Source organism: Pezoporus flaviventris, unplaced genomic scaffold (assembly GCF_033815535.1).
Source record: "Pezoporus flaviventris isolate CSIRO_AGI_PZ_B2104156 unplaced genomic scaffold, CSIRO_AGI_Pfla_v1 ptg000031l, whole genome shotgun sequence".
Taxonomy (NCBI): Eukaryota; Metazoa; Chordata; class Aves; order Psittaciformes; family Psittacidae; genus Pezoporus; species Pezoporus flaviventris.
In genome coordinates, this window is record NW_026892579.1 from 56,483,782 (window position 1) to 56,502,517 (window position 18,736).

General features: G+C 43.0%; 1 protein-coding gene across 2 annotated transcripts; it reads left to right on the forward strand.

Moving 5' to 3' along the window:
* Positions 1 to 10: 10 nt before the first annotated feature.
* Positions 11 to 13,348, forward strand: GPN1 (GPN-loop GTPase 1). 2 transcript variants are annotated; one of them, XM_061461301.1, is made up of 14 exons: positions 11 to 275; positions 352 to 445; positions 1,392 to 1,431; positions 2,123 to 2,189; positions 2,858 to 2,895; positions 3,424 to 3,502; positions 3,611 to 3,705; positions 4,743 to 4,788; positions 5,838 to 5,984; positions 9,504 to 9,586; positions 11,379 to 11,418; positions 12,126 to 12,216; positions 12,660 to 12,770; positions 13,086 to 13,348. In XM_061461301.1, the coding sequence occupies exons 1-14, from the start codon at positions 183 to 185 to the stop codon at positions 13,175 to 13,177; spliced, it is 1,116 nt and encodes a 371-aa protein (XP_061317285.1). In that variant the 5' UTR covers positions 11 to 182; the 3' UTR covers positions 13,178 to 13,348. The 2 variants fall into 2 exon arrangements, with proteins under 2 accessions (XP_061317285.1, XP_061317286.1); XM_061461302.1 differs by lacking the exons at positions 11 to 275; positions 1,392 to 1,431; positions 2,123 to 2,189.
* The last annotated feature ends 5,388 nt before the right edge of the window (positions 13,349 to 18,736 follow it).

Consider the following 18,736-nt stretch of genomic DNA (forward strand, 5'->3'; position numbering starts at 1 on the left):
GGATGGTGTTGCGGGAGCACCGCGGCGGCGGCCAGAGTGTGGGGAGCACGGAGTGCGTACCCGGCCCGCGGCGGCACGGCCACAGCCGGGTCCCGTGAGCGTCATGGCAGGCAGCGGCGCGGCCGCCCTGTCGCCCCCGTCGTCTTCCCCGCAACCCGGAAGGACAAGTGGGTGCTGGGAAGATGGCGGCGGCGAGCGAAGTGGAGGCAGGAGCGGCTCCGGTGTGCGTGCTGGTCCTGGGCATGGCCGGCTCTGGGAAAACTACCTTCGTACAGGTGAGGGGCGGTCGGTGGGCTATGGGGAGCTGATGGTTTCACCAGCGGGGCCTGACGCCTCCTTGTGTCTCCTTAGCGACTCGCGGTGCACCTGCATGGGCAGCTCTGCCCTCCTTACGTGATCAACCTGGACCCCGCCGTGCACGACCTGCCCTTCCCCGCCAACATCGGTGAGTCCGCCTGCCCTATCCCGTGGTTTTGCGATGCGTAATTAAAGTTATGTTGAGTATGCTGCTTTTCACGTGTTTCTTGGGGTGAGGGAGCGGTGGGGTGTGTGAGGTATTTGGTTAGAGCCACAGAATGGTTTGGATTGGAGAGGATCTTAAATCTCATCTAGTTGTAGCCCTCTGCTACGGGCAGGGCACCTTCCGCTAGAGCAGGTTGCTCCAAGCTGCGTCCAAGCTGGCCTTGAACACTGCTAGGGATGGGGCAGCAGGTTTGTTTTTATTGTCTTTAAGAGATTTCAAGTCCTAACATAAGAAGGACTTAAAGATTTGGTTTTTAATTATTTCAATTTAAATTCTTTCTCCTACCAACCATTAATTTAGGATCAAAGGCATTCTTCCATCGCATGTGTACTTTAAAAGGCATTGATTTTAGAGAAAATACGTTACTAGAACAGACTTTATGCTTAGCCGTTCCAAAGGGCTTAATAATCTTTAGGTTTCTAAGGGTCCTGTCTCTTAAACTTTATGCAGTTTGTCACTCTCTTCAGAGGATAAGAAAGGTAGTGTTGACACAGAAGTTGTTTTATTGATGTCAGTTGAATAATGAGAGTATCTGTTCCAGTGGTGGATGTCTAGTAACATAGTTAGATACATATACTTTGTTAACTGGTCTTGATTAGCTGAGAATAAAATTCAACTGAAGCAGTTACAGCTAAATACTTAAATTGGTGGTGTTTCACATGATTTACATTGGGTTTCAGGTGTGTGTTGAGAGCATAGCTAATCTATGAGATTTTATTCTACTTGGGAGATTTTTCCTGATGGTGCTAGATTTATTACTGAGACAAAAGGAGACTTGCTAAAAGAGCTTTCATCTGTCAGCAAATTGATGAAGAAGGATATTTTAAAAGTAATATCCTAACACTATTTATATTTCTTTCTCTTCTAGATATCAGGGATACTGTGAAGTACAAAGAAGTCATGAAACAGTATCCTTTTCTGTCTAAATAATGATGATTGAAGTCTCAGATTTTGTGAAAATAGCCTGTCACCTCTGCACACTCTGATGAAGGATGCAGGAGGTGGTGTGGATTGCAGTAATGTAGAATACTGTGTGAAGATCAGTAGTTTTTGACCACGTGTTTCTTGCATGTGAGGTTAGAAATGAATGTTCTACCAGATCTGATGCTCCTGTTCCCTGTTCTTTTGAAGAGCTTTTATCTTTCTTTGCGGAAGCCAGCAGCCTTTTCCTCATGCTTTAACAAAACATTGTTGACCATATACAATATATAACAGTTTTCCACATTGTTTGACCATAATCCAAGTACTGTTACCTTTCTGAGTCTCAGTCGCTGGACTTTTAGCTTTTGCTGCACTGTAGTTTGGTGGCAGTAACGTTACAGTAAAATGACTGCACTTCAGAAGGGTATGGAGGTCTTTTGTTTCCTAAGTAAAAGCTTGTGCAGATGAAGATAATATATGGTGTTTGGATTTGATTTGCTATCATGACTATTACATTTAATATTTAGATGGGATGAAGATGGTGGGGGATATGATTCTTGATTTTTGGCTGTTGTGTGATTTAGAGTTACCAGCAAAGCATCCATGTATAAGTTTCAGTTTGGTACATAGATGGATTATTTGCTTTACTGTGTCTGCTTTCCTGAATGCAGTGTCTAGATACGGCCTGGGCCCAAATGGTGGAATAGTGACCTCTCTTAATCTTTTTGCTACAAGATTTGATCAGGTATGAGGTTGTTCCTATGTGATAGTGTGCTATGGATACTGTGCTGGGAGACTACAGGGGTGGTTTGTGTGTTTGGAGTTAGGATATTCTCTGTACAGAACCATGTGTTTTACAGTGCAGCAAAACTGCATTAGCTTTCATTTGAGATATTTCAGTTTTTCAGCTTTTTTAAAAGTAAAATTTCCATGTGTGCAAAACATTCTTTAGTCTTTGTACATACCTGTTCTATTGCACCATGGTCTTTCATGTGGATGCTGTGCTTGTGAAGTAGGGAAGCTCAGTTCTAGAAAGGGGTTAAGTTTTCCTGGGTTTGTTTGATAATTGCTCTCTTAAATCATAATGCTAAATCAGTGCTGAGGTAGGAATTTATGTATCAGTGCCCAGTCTCTTAGTAAAAAGCTAGGGAACAACTGCATTGTTACACCATTTCTTTAGTTGGGTATGAAAACACAAACAAAATCAGGATTGTCTTTGACCTGTGCAGTCTTAGGGCATTTTCCACCCTTTCTTAGTAGGGCATTTTCACACACTGAAAAGCTTTAAAAGACTTTGATCTTCTTTTGATATGTACATGCAGCTGTGGAAGTTAATGCAGTTACAGTTAGGAAATTATTATGAAAGTTTCCTGTTGTGAGCCTAAATACAAGTTATGCTTTTTTTTCAATCAGGTGATGAAGTTTATTGAAAAAAGACAAAATGCATCCAAGTGAGTACATTCTGCCAAGTTCAGTTTTTCTGGGATCGGTGTGGGAAAAACATGTCAAATCCTGAAAATGCGCTCTGCGTGTTTTCTAGTTGTTTTTCAGCTTTGGCATGAATGTGATGTGGAAAAGGTCATAGGATTAAAGCAGATAAACTAGACTTTCTTTAGATACACTGAAGAAATGTCTGCTGATTCCAGTTCTGCTTTTCTTGTCTTCCAGTAGACTGTAATTTCATGCGCTGTTCAAACAGGCAATAATTCTTCTTTTGAAGAGTTTGCAGTACTAAGTGTCTATCAAATTGAAGCCTTTAACATTAATAGAATCTGAGGGGAGTATGTGCTTCTTAGTTACGAAATTCATACAGGAATTTTTCAAGCATGCCCATTAATCTTGTCACTGTCTGGGAGAAGCTTTCCTGATCTGTAACAGAATAATCATGTCATTTGCTGTTACGTGCTTGTGGTAATCTAGTTGGAATAGGACCTATTGCTTAACTAATTTTCCCTCTGGGGGGGATGACTTCTTACCAGGTATGTTCTTATTGACACACCAGGGCAAATAGAGGTGTTCACTTGGTCAGCATCAGGAACCATCATAACTGAGGCCTTGGTAAGTGCTTTCTACATAACTTGACAGTCATGTAGAGGCTGTGTGAAATAAATAGCTGTTGAACAGCATGTACTTCTAATCAAAGTATGTTTTACTTTGTATTTCCAGGCTTCTTCTTTTCCTTCAGTTGTTGTTTATGTGATGGACACCTCTCGCAGTACTAACCCTGTTACCTTTATGTCCAACATGCTGTATGCCTGCAGGTAAGAAAAGATGAAACTGCAGTCTGTGTGCTCTGATTGCTGTGTCTCTTTGGAACTTTGGAGGGGAATAACAGAATGGTTTGGTTTGGAAGGGACCTTTAAAGACCACCTAGTCCACACTCCTTGCAACAGACAAGGACATCTTTCACTAAATCAGGTTGCTCAAAACCCCGTTAGCTTTTAGTGATGGGGCATCCACAGCTTCTCTGGACAACCTGTGCTAGTGTCTCACCACCCTCATTGTAAAATATGTCTTCCTTATGTCCAGTCTAACCCTACCCTATTTCAGTTTAAAACCATTCCTTGCTCTGGTCTGTGTCTCCATCTTTCTTACAAGCCCCTTTATATACTGAAAGGCTGCAATAAGGTCTCCCTGAAGCCTTTTCTTCCCCCGGTTGAGCAACAGACCCGTCTTCATGTTAAACCAGGGACTAAATACTTATGTAAAGATCAGCATATCTAGAGCTGTCATAATTCATCACAAATGTTGGTAAAAGATTTTTAAAAAACTTACCAATCCTTGTACCAAGGTCAAAAGCTGACTATGCATAAGGTGTCTCATTAGATGCTGCAATTTCTGACAGCGTTGATCTAGATGCTAGAATACATACAGTGAAATGAATATGTAAGCTAGTGTTTCAAGGTAACTTTGCTTTACAGATGTTTTGACTTACTTGAATTCATTGCTCGGTTCACAAATAGCATCTCAGAACCTAAAATTTGAGTAAAAATATTTAGAAAATGCGAAGAGAGTTAAAAACAGATCTGATAGTCATGGAAAACAGTAATCAAAATCAACTGAGTGTGTGGGAAATTTTCTATCTTACAAATGCATGCTGACATCTGGGGAGCATATTTTGTTCACCTATGATAAGCAGGTTCTGGGTAAAAACTACATTCTAATTGATGTGGAGGAAAATAATTATCTTTTGAAATCAAATATATTCAGTTTTGCACAAGTCTGGTCTGCCTTGTGCTTGTTTGCTGTTCTAGTGAGATTTAAATTAATTTCACTTTTTTGTGTGTGTGTCCCACAGTATCCTGTATAAGACAAAGCTGCCTTTCATTGTTGTCATGAACAAAGTAAGTTAAAGCTTTGGTTTCTGTGTCCTAGTGGAACATTGTTCTGTTTAGCTTGCTTTGCTGTAGTGTCTTTGTCTTACTACAACAATAGATTTTTCTAGAAAAGAGAGGCTGGGAGGGAGCTGCAAACTGAAAACTGAATCTAAAAGGGTCTTTAGTATATAAATGCTCAAGAAAAATCAGGGATGTTACACCCAAACATTCAAGTTTGAGATAATACTAACAATTTGAAAAATGTTTTGCACCGTAACCCAAAGCTATAAGGAAATTTAACTTTGTAACATAAGGGTAAGTTCATCACTGAATCCGCCTTACAGACCCCCACCTTCTCATAACAGTTGTCTTAATCATTAATTATTTCTACTCAGCAGCAGACTTACAGTGAGAATTGTGTAACACCTGCCTGTTTTGAGGAAGGAGTCCCATGTATTGTAGCAGGCAAAACTTAAAGGTGTTTGGTCCTGATCAGTGACACTAAAAATCTGTCAGTAGACTGCTTGAATACTAATCCATGTAAAATTCTGGAACCATCTCACCTGCTTGTGTCCACTGTCTCATTTAGATTATAATTCTTTAGGTCAGAGCACAGCTCACATTTGATAAAGATCCTTTAGGCTGATATCAGGTGTGGAAATGGCTCCTTCTCCCTCCTAATCCCCAGGCCAATCAAGAAGGCATGTAATCTTCACTGAGGACTGTCTTGTCTGTCCTCAATCACACTATTTCTAATATTTACAACTTAAACTTTCTTTTACAGTATGAAATTTTTGGATGCCCCCTTTCAGTAAACCATAAAGCTTTTAGACTTGCAATTGTTTCCTTAAACATGCCTTCTTAAAACTGGGATAGAGATTTTTTGTCTTTTCTTCCTGTATTCAAGCAGTTGGTTTGATACAAACAGAGCTTGAAAAACTTCAGATGAGGGCTGAATATTTTCAAAAGATCAGTACTTTGAAAGTAAATTTAAGATGGAAATTTTATTTGTGCACTTAAAAACCTATGGCTAAGAATTCATCATTATTACTTCTGAAAGTTTTCTCTTCTTCTAGACTGACATAATTGACCACAGTTTTGCAGTGGAATGGATGCAGGACTTTGAGACTTTTCAGGATGCCCTGAATCAAGAGACATCCTATGTCAGTAACCTGACTCGTTCTATGAGTTTAGTGTTGGATGAATTTTACAGTTCACTGAAGGTAAGAATCTTCCTTTCACTACCTCTCAAAAGCCTGGAGAAGAGAAAGCTCATTGGTATCACTGAGGTATATAAATACCTGGTGGGATAATATGAGAGCCAGGCTCTTTTCAGCAGTTCCCAGTTGTCCTGGGTTCAGCAGTAGCAGTCATGTTTCTCCTCCTTGGTAGCTGGTGCAGTGCAGTGTTTTGACTTTCGGCTCGGGAACAGAGCTGATAGCGATGTTTTGGTTTGGCCAAGGACTTTGTGAGGCTCATGCTCTGCCAGGGAGGAAGGGAAGCCAGGAGGAAGCAGAGACAGGACACCTGACCCAAACTGACCAAAGAGGCATTCCATACCACAGCACGTCATGCCCAGGATGTAACTGGGAGTTAGCCGGAAGGGCTGGGAGACTGCAGGGTTGGAGGAGGTATCGGTCAGTGCTTGGTCGGGCTTGGGGGGCAAGTTATCGGTCGGCTGGTGCTGAGGTGTTGTATTCTCTTCCCTTGTTATTTCCTTTATCATTATTATCATTGGTGGTAGCAGTAGTGATCTGTGTTATACCTTAGTTACTAAACTGTTCTTATCTCAACCCGTGGGAGTTGCATTCTTTTCGATTCTCCTCTCTCTGTCCCTTCGAGAGCAGGGGGAGGGCAAGAAAAGGGGGGGAAGTGAGCGAACGAATTACCTGACTGGGTTTAAACCACGACACCAGTGAAGACAAGAGGAAGTAGACATGAAGTGAAATACAGGAAACTGTTCAAACAGAAGAGGAAAAAAGAACTACTGTAATTTTACTTATTGAGCCCTGGAAAAGGTGATCCAGAGAAATTGTGGATTTTCCATCCTTGGAGATACTCAGAACACACTCAGGCAAGATCTTATGCAACCTGTTCTATTCAGTCTTGCTTTCTGAGCAGGAGAAGTTGGACTAGATGATCGTCAGAGGTATCTTCTCACCTTAACCCTTTTGCCCTTCTCTAAAAGGGCTTTGCCACCACTCTTTTGAGCTGAAATCTGTTGATGAGCCTTGCATTTTGGGGGCAAAGACTTGCTGATTTGAACATAAAGTAACTTGAGTTGCTTGTCGCACTGAGTGGCAACCTGAATCATTTAGTACTGAATTAGTCACCTGAAGAAAGCTAAGATAGGCTGGTAATTGGTAATGTTCTGTATTCCAGTGTCTCACATGTGAGACAATTTTCCTTGTTCTGAAAGTATCAAGTATAGTTGGTAATTTACTATGTAGGAAGAAGGGAAAGGGCTTCAGAAACAAACAAATCCTCTTATTTCTGCTGACTCAACAAAAAGTGTTATTTTTTTTTTCCTCGCTTACTGGGGTTTGAGAGGACGAATCCATTCAGTTTCTCTGAAAACACTGTACATGAGAGGGCGTTGATGATCCTGTAATCTGTGCTAAAAGGGTTCAGTTAATTGTGTTTTTCATCAGCTTTTACAGGAACAAGCAGTTGGTTTTGTGGCTATTACAGGAAAGCTAATGAAAATAATTAAGTGATTCCATTCATACAGATAATGATAATTTTGCCAAAACAATACTGTAAGTGTCCTATGTGGAACAGTATTCAGTATTTCAAAACAGATTGTAGTGGTGCCATGTAGGACTAAAGTATTTGCTAACCAAATCTTTGTATGCATGTCAAATCTGTTAGAACAGTAGACTGGAGAGCAGGATTATAGAGTAGAAGGCAGCTTGTACTTAAATTTTGGGATTTGGAAAAATGTGAGATCTGAGCATGACATGAATGGTATGGAATAAGGGGTGGCTACTGTCCTGAGTTCAGCAGTAGCAGTCATTTTTCTCCTTCTTAGTAGCTGGTGCAGTGCTGTGGTTTTGACTTTCAGCCTGGAAACAATGCTGATAACACCGATGGTTTTAGTTGTTGCTAAGTAATGTTTACCCTGACCAGGGACTTTGTGAGTCTCATGATCTGCCAGGGAGGAGGGGAAGCCAGGAGGAAGCAGAGACAGGACACCTGACCCAAACTACCCAAAGGGGTATTCCATACCACAGCACGTCATGCCCACTATATAAACTGGGGGCAGTTACCTGAAAGGGCTAGATCACTGCTCAGGTTCCAGCTGGGTATCAGTTGGCAGGTGGTGAGCAGTTGTATTCTCTTCCCTTGTTATTTCCCTTATCATTATTATTATTGGTGGTAGCAGTAGTGATTTGTGTTACACCTTAGTTACTAAACAGTTCTTATATCAACCCATGGGAGTTACGTTCTTTCAATTCTTCTCCCCATCCCTCTGGGAGTGGGGGGAAGAAGGGGTGGGGAGTGAGAGAGTGAGCAGCTGAAGGTTCTGAGTTACCAGCTGGGCTTAAACCACGACAGCAATGAAAGTATAAATATTTGTATCTGCACAATGCCTAGACTGTTGCTTAAAAATCCTTGGACTGCTTGATTGTCTACATATTTACTGTATTTTTGATAAGATGCAAGGCTGTGCTTGAAAAAAAGTCTTCCATTTGAAAGAGAGTACTTAAGACCGTTTTGCTTATTAAAAAGTGGGAGAATTTTCATTAGAGGATGTAAGATTGTTAAGGATGTTGTGGTTGAAGCTCAGCTGGCAACTAAGTACCACAATGAAACCAGGACAACGAGTCACCAAGTACTGGCAGATAAAAGTCTTAATTAAAGACATTTTTAGATAATTGATGTAATAAAAGCTGAACAAGTGCCCAGAAGTGTAATGACAGAGAAGTTCAAATTAGAAAGATGTGCATTTTGAATATAGTAACTGATTACATAGTAACTGATTAAAATCTCCATCTCTTGCTGTTCTGAGGGTTGAATTGGGTACCTCTTCAAATTTGCTTCAGCTAAATGCAAAGTATTGGACAGAATTTCAACTGCAAAAAGCCAGTTTCTGTGGTCTATTTTCTCTTTAATTCTAGTACACTGATATTGCAGCATTTATAATAAAGTTCAGAATGAGAACTTGGATTATTAAAAATAACCAAGTAAACAGAAGAAAGACTTGATCATTCTTTTAAATTGCTCTATCTTTTTCATTATGTTTAGCCATTATATTGTCTTACCTTTGTTTTTTTGGGGGGTAGTGAGATTGGAGGTATAAGGATGGGTACAGAGTAAGTAGTGTTTTTTAGCTGTTGCTTCCCTCTCCGTGGTAAAATTTGTAAAACGGACAAGAAAATCCAGGTTCCTGAGTTAAATAGAGGGGCGAAAAGGAAGAAAACCCAACCCACACACCTCCATAACAAAACAAAAAACCCAACCAACCAACCAAAAAATGGAGATAACAAGAATTAACATCAGGTGGAGAAAGAAGTTGAAAGTAGGAATGACAGAAGTGGAAGTATTACTACATTCTCATATGCCACTGTGATGATTAAATGGGTATCTTTAGATTCCCCTGGGGGGTTTCTAGTGAGGCGGGGTTTGGGGAAGGGGGGGTGGGGGTGTTCTTTTTTTTTATGATGCTGGCTCTGAACAGATACTTAAGAACTTGGTTCAACTCTCTTCAGTTCTCATATATGTTTTTTTTTTTTTAATAGGTAGTTGGTGTTTCTTCTGTGGTCGGCACAGGACTGGATGATTTTTTTGTTCAGCTCTCTAAAGCTGTAGATGAATATGAAAGGTAAGGTGATAACCTTTGGTCCCTGACTCAGTGGAGACTTGTTGAAGTTACTGATTTTGATTTGAAGGGCTGTACACTTTTTGCAGCCAATGTAGTTCAGGGTTTATAACAAACTTAAATGCAAAAGTCAGCATGGAAAGCAGCATTCGGAAGGAACTGTTTGGTGATGGATTTTTGTCCTAACTCTTCAGAGAAAAAGACCCTTTTATTCCCTTACCTTTGAATTTCCCACATTTGTTACTCTCTAAATGTGCTCTTTCCCTGCATCCCATAATGTGTTCCACACCCATAGTCAGCCACCCCTCTGTGCTTGCAAGGTGATCCAGAGAGCTCCTGATAAGGCATGGTGATGGATCTCATGCCAGGACCATGGGGCTGATTGGGAGGAGCTAGGATTCCTCCAAGTCCTTAATTTGGATTCCTTGCCTGCAACCCTGTCCCTGTGTTCTTCTGGGCGTGTTGAGATGGTTCTTTAATGGTTTGATGGCTCTTCTGTGATGGGCCTGGGAGTATCTGAGTAGGGTGTTCTTGGTGCTGCTTCTCCTACTCCCCAAATGTCTCCTTTGTGGTGTTGAGGAGTTTTACTGCATAACCTAAAAGTTATTCTGGGACACAGTGCCTACATAATGAAACCCTAGTTAAGGGTTTCCTATAAGCTATCAGTGTGTGCTTGCAGCCCAGAAAGGTGATTGTATCCTGCACCATATCAAAAGAAATGTGGCCAGAGGTCGAGGGGGGGATTCTCCCTCTACTCCACTCTTCTGAGACCATGCCTGGAGCACTGTGACCAGCGCGGCAGCCCACAGTTGAGCAAGAAATACATGGACCTGTTATAGCTGTTCCAGAGGGCCATGAAAACAGTCAGTTCTGGAACATCTATCTTATGAAGAAAGGCTGAGAGAGTCAGGTTGCTCAGTCTGGAGAGGGGGGAGGCTCAGGGGAGACCATATTGTGACCTTTCACCATATAAAGGGAGTGTACGAGAGAGGCAGGGGAGCTTAGAGCAGATGATCTTTGAAGGTCCCTTCCATGCCACACTCTTCTATGATTCTAAGAAGAGGGTATCCTTACTTCATTAGAGAAATACTTCAAAGGTCCCATAGTAGTACAATAGTTTGGAAGTCTGTGAACAGTCTTGCTATATGAGCTCCCACTGAGCTGTCTTAGGAAACCCAAGTCTTGGCAGAGAAAGTCGTGTCTGTGATTAGAGTGATAAATCTGCTGATCAGATACAGCAGTGAAATGACTACCTCAGTGGCTTGCTCCTGGCAGCCTCTGCCCTGGGCACCGCTCGGTGCGGGTGGGATGCTCTGAGACGTGGGTTCCTCCCCCTGTGCTGCCTGCGTGTGGTGCCCGCATACAAGTGGGTCACCCTAGGGAGGCGGAAGGGAGTGTTCCATGGAGCGGTGCTCAGGCTGCTCCTCTTTGCCCCTGCAGTTGTCTTGTGACATGGGTTAGTGATGGTCTCGGCAGCCCCGGGGTAATGGTTGGACCTGATGACCTTAAAGGTCTTTTCCAACCTGGTTGATTCTATGTTTGAGATGGTTTTTCTTATCTAATAAGATAGTATGAGAAAAGTTTGCTATTTTAATTAAGTACATTCACTTATTTTGCATCCATTGGTTTCAGAATCCAAATGTGGGTAAAAATACTGTTAGTCTTTCTGAAATGTCCTTCAAACATGAAGAGAACTTTTCTAGAGAAGATTGTTTTTTGGGGTAGAAACAAGATGATCCTTACTTAATATGTCATGTATTAGTTCACACTGAATGTACTCTACTTGTGTTTTCAGAGAATATCGTCCAGAATATGAACGCCTGAGAAAAACACTGGTGGGTATTTTTAACTTTTATATACCTGGGCAGTGTATCTTGGTTTCACTTTTATGCACACAATTGCTTCTTTATTGGAAGGATCTAACATTTCATTTACTAATCATACTCATTGTGGGAAAAAATCCTGTTCTGAAGCTCACCATCTGGTTTTTCTTCCCGGATGTGGTGGAGCATATCTTCACAAAAATAAAGATGTTTTTTTTTTAAATCAGATGTTCGACAGTGGGTTAATGCTAATAATTTATTTGGGCAAATTGTGAGAAAATGGTTGGGAAAGATTTTTATATCTTCCATTCAGAATGATAGAGACTTTTTAAAAAACGTGGCAAAGTGATTTGTTGGGAATATCACAGTATCTCTTTGCACCAGCGAAAGATACTGTTTTGAGTTAGGCAGTTAATAATGATGACTGAATTGCAGTACCAAAGTCATTCGTTCTGATTACCTAGAGCTCTGGCTGTCCAAAGGACAGTTCTCTGCAGGCACAACTTCACTTGAGTTTGTCTTCCTGATGCTGCTGGAAATGTTCTAGAAGCCCATCAGGCTGGAGGTTGCTTTCCATGCTTATCCAAAAGTTCCATGTAACCTTAGTTGTAATGTAAAGACCTGCTTACTTACTTTGCATTCTGGCTAGGGGAAATTGGGTGAGATGAATCTTCTATTGATTTTGTACTCAAAATCCACATGTAACTTTGTACCTACAGGAGAAAGCTCAAAATGAACAAAAGAAGGAGCAGCTGGAACACTTGCGGAAGGACATGGGAAGCATGTGTGTGCAGGGCAACACACTTGCAGGTATGTTAGTAGGAAGATACAAGTTTATTGCAAAAGTCATCTGAAGAGTCTGCCTTGAGAAGTCACTTACTGCTTTTCTGTTTTCACAGCGAAAGCATGGAAGCAGCTTCATGCTAGGAAGGACAAGTAGAGCTTTAGTTCCTGTGAGGTTAGATTTAGCTCTTTACGTCAGTCACACACATGGAAAGAAACCCTGCCATGTAGATAAAGTGGTGAAACTGTCAAATTAGAAATAAGAAAGCTCTGCTGTTGGTTGAACTGTTGCCTTATTTGAGGTTAAGTATGGTGCTCATGCAGGCTGTTCTGTATCTTTGTAATCCACAAGCAGCTTTCTGTCCTTTTAGAGGAGACATTTACTGCTGTGTTTATGTGCAAATAGAAGCTGTTGAGGCACAAACTTACTTGTTAGCTTGCTGTTTCATGTATAGCTGTTTCTGTTCAAGGGTCTGATGATGCTTCTGCTATGGGTCCCTCCGAGCTGATCCTAACACGAGGAACTCTTGATGAAGAAGAAGAAGAGAGGGAGAGTGATACTGATGATATTGACCATGAAGGTAAGGGAATAAAGGATCTGATCTGATCTAAAAACTGCCTGCCTAGTCGGGAAATATCCTCCGTATTTCATTAACTGGATTGAGTGAATTGGGAGCCTAGAAAATAAGCAAAGATTGTCACCTAAATATAGGTGTCTGAATATGTAGCAGAAGCCCAGCTGCAATGCTTAGTTCAGTGAAATGTTTGTGAAAGTAATGAAATTGAAGATCAAATAGACGTTATGTGTTGCTCTACCTAGCCTGACTAGCTTTCTTCAGTAACAGTAGAACATGTGGTGAAATAGTACTGAAGTGTGGATTTTTTTTTTCCCCCAGTTACTGAGGAGAGTCATGAAGAACCAGCCTTCAGAAACTTTATGCAAGAAACACGGGTGAAATACCAGAAAAGCAGCAACCCAAACAAATGAGATCTTCAGAAATGGTTTGGAATCCCTTATGATGGAGTTAAAAGTAAAGGAACAGCATAAACTTGCATGGAACCATGCATGAAGTCTTCTGTCTATGAACAGCTTCCTCTGATACATTTCTGTCTTTCTCCCTGCAGTAACTTTTGGTCATATAAGTTGAAGGTATTGTAACCAACTGACTGTGCGTTTGGCCATCTGCCACTAGGACTTCCTGAAGCTGAAGGAACCAGATAACTCCTTTTTTTGCTCCACATTCTTTAGATGTGCCTGTTGAGAGCATCTAGAGTACTTTCTGGTCTCCAAAAATGCATTTTGTTCACCTTCGGCAGACAGGTGTCTGCTGCAGCCAGGACACAAGTGAAATCTGCTGTGAAACTTCATCAGTCTAGCGCTGATGTTTTGGTTTTAATTAAATATATTTTATGTACTAACAAATGTGTGATCGTTAAAGGAAGGAGATTTCATTTCACTGTTCTAATGCGAGAGTTTGTGTCTGTGCTTACAGCCCATTCATATGGATTCATAGCAAATGCATCTTAATTACAGAAGTAGAAGTGTGCCAGTCCACTGATCAATGACTGTGGTCCTCCTCCCTGCCCACTTCAATGGGTCTGTGTATTTCCTGTGCCGAATACTCCGAAGTTGAACGTAATACTCCAGATGGGGTCTTACAAGAGGAGAATAGAGGCACAGGATCACCTCCTTTGACCTGCTGGACACGCTTCTTTTGATGCAGCCCGGTATACTATTCTATGACTCTATGCAGTTGGCTTTCTGTGCAGCAAGTGCATGCTATCAGCTCGCGTCCGGGTTTTCATCCACCAGCACACCACGTCTTTCTCCATGTGGCTGCTGTCAGTCCCTTCATCCCTGTGCCCTTTGGCCTTTGTTCATTCAGCCATTGTCTACCGAAACCCGGACACTTTTTCCAAACCTTTTCACATATTTACATAGTTTCTTCACCGCAAAAGCGGTAGCAGCGCTGCTGCCGGTGGGCGCCCGCCGCCGGTAACGGTGCCGCTCTCGCACAGTAAGGCACCGACCAGGTGCTAGCGATCGGGGTTGCGTGGCGGTGTTTTGGTACCTCCGGCGAGCCGTCGGCGGTTTACGGATGCGGGGTGCCTGGGAGCAGCATGGCGGCGCGCGGGGAGCGGCTCCCGGCTCGGGCAGGTGAGGGCCTATGGGCGAGGAGGGAGCCGCTTCGGTGGGTGCAAGGGGGTCTCCTGCCCTTTGGCTCTCGGGGGTGCAAGGGGATCTCCTGCCCTTTGGCTCTCGGGGGTGCAAGGGGATCTCCTGCCCTTTGGCTCTCGGGGGTGCAAGGGGATCTCCTGCCCTTTGGCTCTCGGGGGTGCAAGGGGATCTCCTGCCCTTTGGCTCTCGGGGGTGCAAGGGGATCTCCTGCCCTTTGGCTCTCGGGGGTGCGGGGACGGGAAGCTCAAACCTCCCGGTGCTGCAGCTCCCGCTCAGCGGGGCAGCCCCGGGGAGTTCCCTGGGAGCTGGCGGAAGAGGGGACAGATGCGCACAATTCCTATGATGCGGAGCCGGGCGCCTCCCTGCCTCGCCAGAGCTCCCCCTAAGCCTGCCCTGGCCCTGCTTACCCGCTGCAGCCGCTCCCGGTTCCATTGCCTCCCCCGAACCCTTTCCCATCTCCCCAGGCTTCCAGAGCAGTTGAGTTAACGCTCAACAAAGTGAGCAGTGACTCCATAGTGCTAGTGAATGGATAATTATTTGTTCCCATCTCCTCACCCCTGGGAATTTTGGTAAGAATAAAATCCACAGAAGACATTGAAAATAATAATTGTCAGACATGGGCAGTAGTTTTCTGTCATAATAGTAAACTTGTGAATACCTCAGAGACTACATACATGTGAGAAGGGTTTTTTTGTCTAATGAGAACACAGTAAGGGCAAGTCCAGATAAATGTGGCCTGTAAGTTAAATTTACCAGATGAATAGTAGGGGGGATTCATTAAGCTCAGTGTTGAATTGATGATGTTTTGCAGTAGGAGTATTTTAAACGATGATGCCTTTCTCCTGGAAGAGGGAATCTTTGCTCTCTGTTCATTACCTAGTCTGGGGAGAAGATAATGACCTTATTCTGGGCCTTAAAGCCCAAGTCTATGTCAGTCCTATTCGTGACAGACAAATACCTGGTTTTCTTGGTGCAGGGGTGATGAAATATCCATATTGTTTTTAGCTTGCAATATTTATTTCTTACCAGAATGGTAAGAAATACTACTTCTTATTTATAAGAATATATGTAACTTTCTTTCTTGCTTCAAGGCTCTTTATTGGCTTTGACTTCTTGGATAATGGAAGGTACTTTGATGTTGAACTTTTCTAATACTGAACAAGTAATTGGTGTCTTTGTCATTGGTCAGGAGCTGTAATTTCTGCATGTTTTGAGAAGCACTATAGGTAACTTGTCCTTCTGTTTGTAGGTAAAATTGTTATAAAATTGTTGTGCTGCAAGTATTGATCCAAGGATGGTCCAAGAATCATTTCCAGGCAGTTCTGGGAAGACTGCCATGGAATGACAGCAAGGTTTAGGTGGGAATGGACAGCTGGAGGTCCTGTCATCCGCTCAGTGTGGGGTTAACCCGAAAACTGGGTCAGGTTGCTCAGGGCTTTGTTCGGTTGAGTTTTGAGCATCCTGAGGGATGGAGAACCCATAGTCTCATCCTTTAACATGCACGTTCTAGTCCCCACAGCCTGTGTGTGGCTGGGCTTCATCACCACAAGGGTGCAGTGCTGCATTGTGGTCAAGAGAACTGACTGTTCCAGGATGCAGAAACTCTGAGTAAATACTTTGAAGACCCTAGGTCAAATAGAATCCAAGTGATTCTGGCTGTAACTGGATTGTTGTTGGGAAGACTATTGTATTGATGCTGAGCCACGATCTCCACAAGCGCATGGATGACATTACCAAGTGTGCTGAACATGATTCTCCTCATGCCATTTCTGATGGCGCAAGTGAAACCACCACTGCAAAGCCCTGAATGCTGATGGGAGTTCTTCCTCCTTGGTGAATGGTGTTGGAGAATCCTTCCTCGGCAGCAGATAAACACATTTCTGATCTCTGGTTCCACATGGAGTCTATGGGGCTGGTCTTGGAAAGACAGATGCTTTCATATACAAATATAAGATCTCTGCTGCTGGTAATCAGTAGCTTTCTTGCACTGTGCCTAAGTGAACTTGAACTCTGGTACACTTGAAAAGCAGCATGGCAGTAATCCAGGCTTCTTGTCCCAGGCAGGAGAGGTTTCCTGGGGCTCTAGCTCCAGCATGCTGCACTGCCCTGTAGGAGTGCTTGGTGCAAGCACTGTCCAGGCTACAACCCTCTTGGTTTATGAGCTTTCTCTGCCTTCTAGGAGACACCATTTCCAAGCCTTAAAATGGCAGTTGACACAAACGCTTTAGACAGAGGCAGATACTTTACTACAGATACTGTAGCTTAAGAAATGCCTGATAACCAAGAGAACATCCAGGAATGGACAGGAGTAATTTATTTCTTCTCAGAGTGCAGTGATCAGAATGGAAATTTTGGTTATTTACATGGGAACTTCATGTGCAAGGGATACACAAGGAGACACGGGCACTTGCTGATTGTCCTGGTTTGAGGCAGGATAGCATTTTTTCTAGTACCTGGTACAGTGCTGTGATTTGGCTTTAGTCTGAGAACTATGCTAAATAACACACCAATGGTTTAGTTGTTGCTCAGTAGTGCTTACCGTAAGTCAAGAACTTTTCAGTCTCTTGTGCTCTGCCAGTGAGGAGGGGCACGGGAAGCTGGGAGGGAGCAGGCAGGCCACCTGACCCAAACTAGCCAAAAGGGTATTCCATACCACAGCATGTCATGCCCAGTATATAAACTGGGGGGGAGCTGGGCAGAAGGAGCTGATCACTGCTCAGGGTCAAGCTGGGCATCAGTCAACATGTGAGCAATTGTATTGTGCATCACTGTTATGTTGTGTTTTGGTTTTTCCTTGGGAGAGAGGCAGGGTTTTTTCCTTTTCTCTCTCTATTATTATATGTTTATATTTTGCTTTATTATTTATTTTACTTTTATTTCAATTATTAAACTGTTTTTATCTCAGCCCATGGGTATTTGTTTTTTATTATTCTCCTCCCCATCCCACTGGGGAATGTGGGGGGAACTGAGCTTGCAGATATGTAGTATTTAGTTGCTGGCTGGGCTTAAACCATGACAGTTCTTTTTGCTGTGCTTGTTCCCTGGGCTGCATTATGTGCTATCTTACCCACAGTATGTGTTCCCTATGGTCATGTTTGTTATCCTTGGGGCTTGGGCTAAGATTATCATTCTAGTGTAGTTTGTAATACTGGTATATGATATAATGAATCCCTGGGTATGAAACTAATTGGGTGTGTGTACTCAGCATTGGTGTCACCTCTGTACTTCAGGAATCATCTATTGGGAACTATTGATTACACCTTTTGCCTCTTCTCCTTGGAGAGCCAACTTATGGGGGAAACATCCTCCTTCCCTCCTTCCTTCCCTCTTTCCCCTCCAGGCTGATTACGGTAGTATTTGAGAATTTTAAAGATTTTTAATATCCTTTGAGTACCCTTGAAATCAACCTGGTCCTTCTGCTGGGAACCAGCACGTTGCTGTATATAGTTCAGGTTTTATTTAAGGTTAAACAGTTGTTTAAAAATACCACCCAGAGATCTTCCCTGAGGCTGAACAGTTACGAGTGGCAGGGTGTGTGGGATAGTATGGGCAAGTACCTACTATAGTGGGCACCTCCGGTGTTTTGGAATTTCACCCCTGAACAAGTGCAGAATCTAGAGAACTAGTAAAACATTTGGAAAAAGTATGCTTTCATCCTGCAATTCCAGAGAGGCACAAATCACTGCAGCATGCTAGTGCATGCCTACTGAGCCCTGCTCAACACTGCAGTACCCTCAAGGGGAAAAGAAGGTCTCTGACGACAAACCAACAGGCACTGCAGCTCCCATCCCAGTGACTGCATTGTGGCACGATGCTGTTGCCCGGGTGCAGAACCTGGTGGTGAAGGTACGCCATGTAGATGCTCATTTACCCAAGAGCTGGGCCACTGAGAAACACCAGAACAACCAACAAGTGGATAAAGCTGCTAGGATTGAAGTGGCTCAGATGGATTAGCCTGGTGGCCCCAAGACAGCTCAGGCCATCAAGGCAGAGATGCAACATATAGATGGGCTTGTGATTGAGGGGTGAACTTAACAATGGACACTATTGCTCAGTGTCCATGGGCAATGTGAAATGTGCTTCAATTAAACAAGCCAAGCGGTTAAAGCCTCTCTGGTATGGATGGCAATGGCTGAAGTACAAATACAGGGAGGCCTGGCAGATTGACTACATCACACTCCCACTGATCCACCAAGGCAAGCACCATATGCTTACCATGGTGGAAGCAACCACTGGATGGCTAGAAACATACGCTGTGCCCCAGGCCACTGCCTGGAACACTATCCTGGGCCTTGAGAAACAGATTTTGCAGTGACATGGCACCCCAGAGAGAACTGAATCAGACAATGGGACTTATTTCTAAAACAA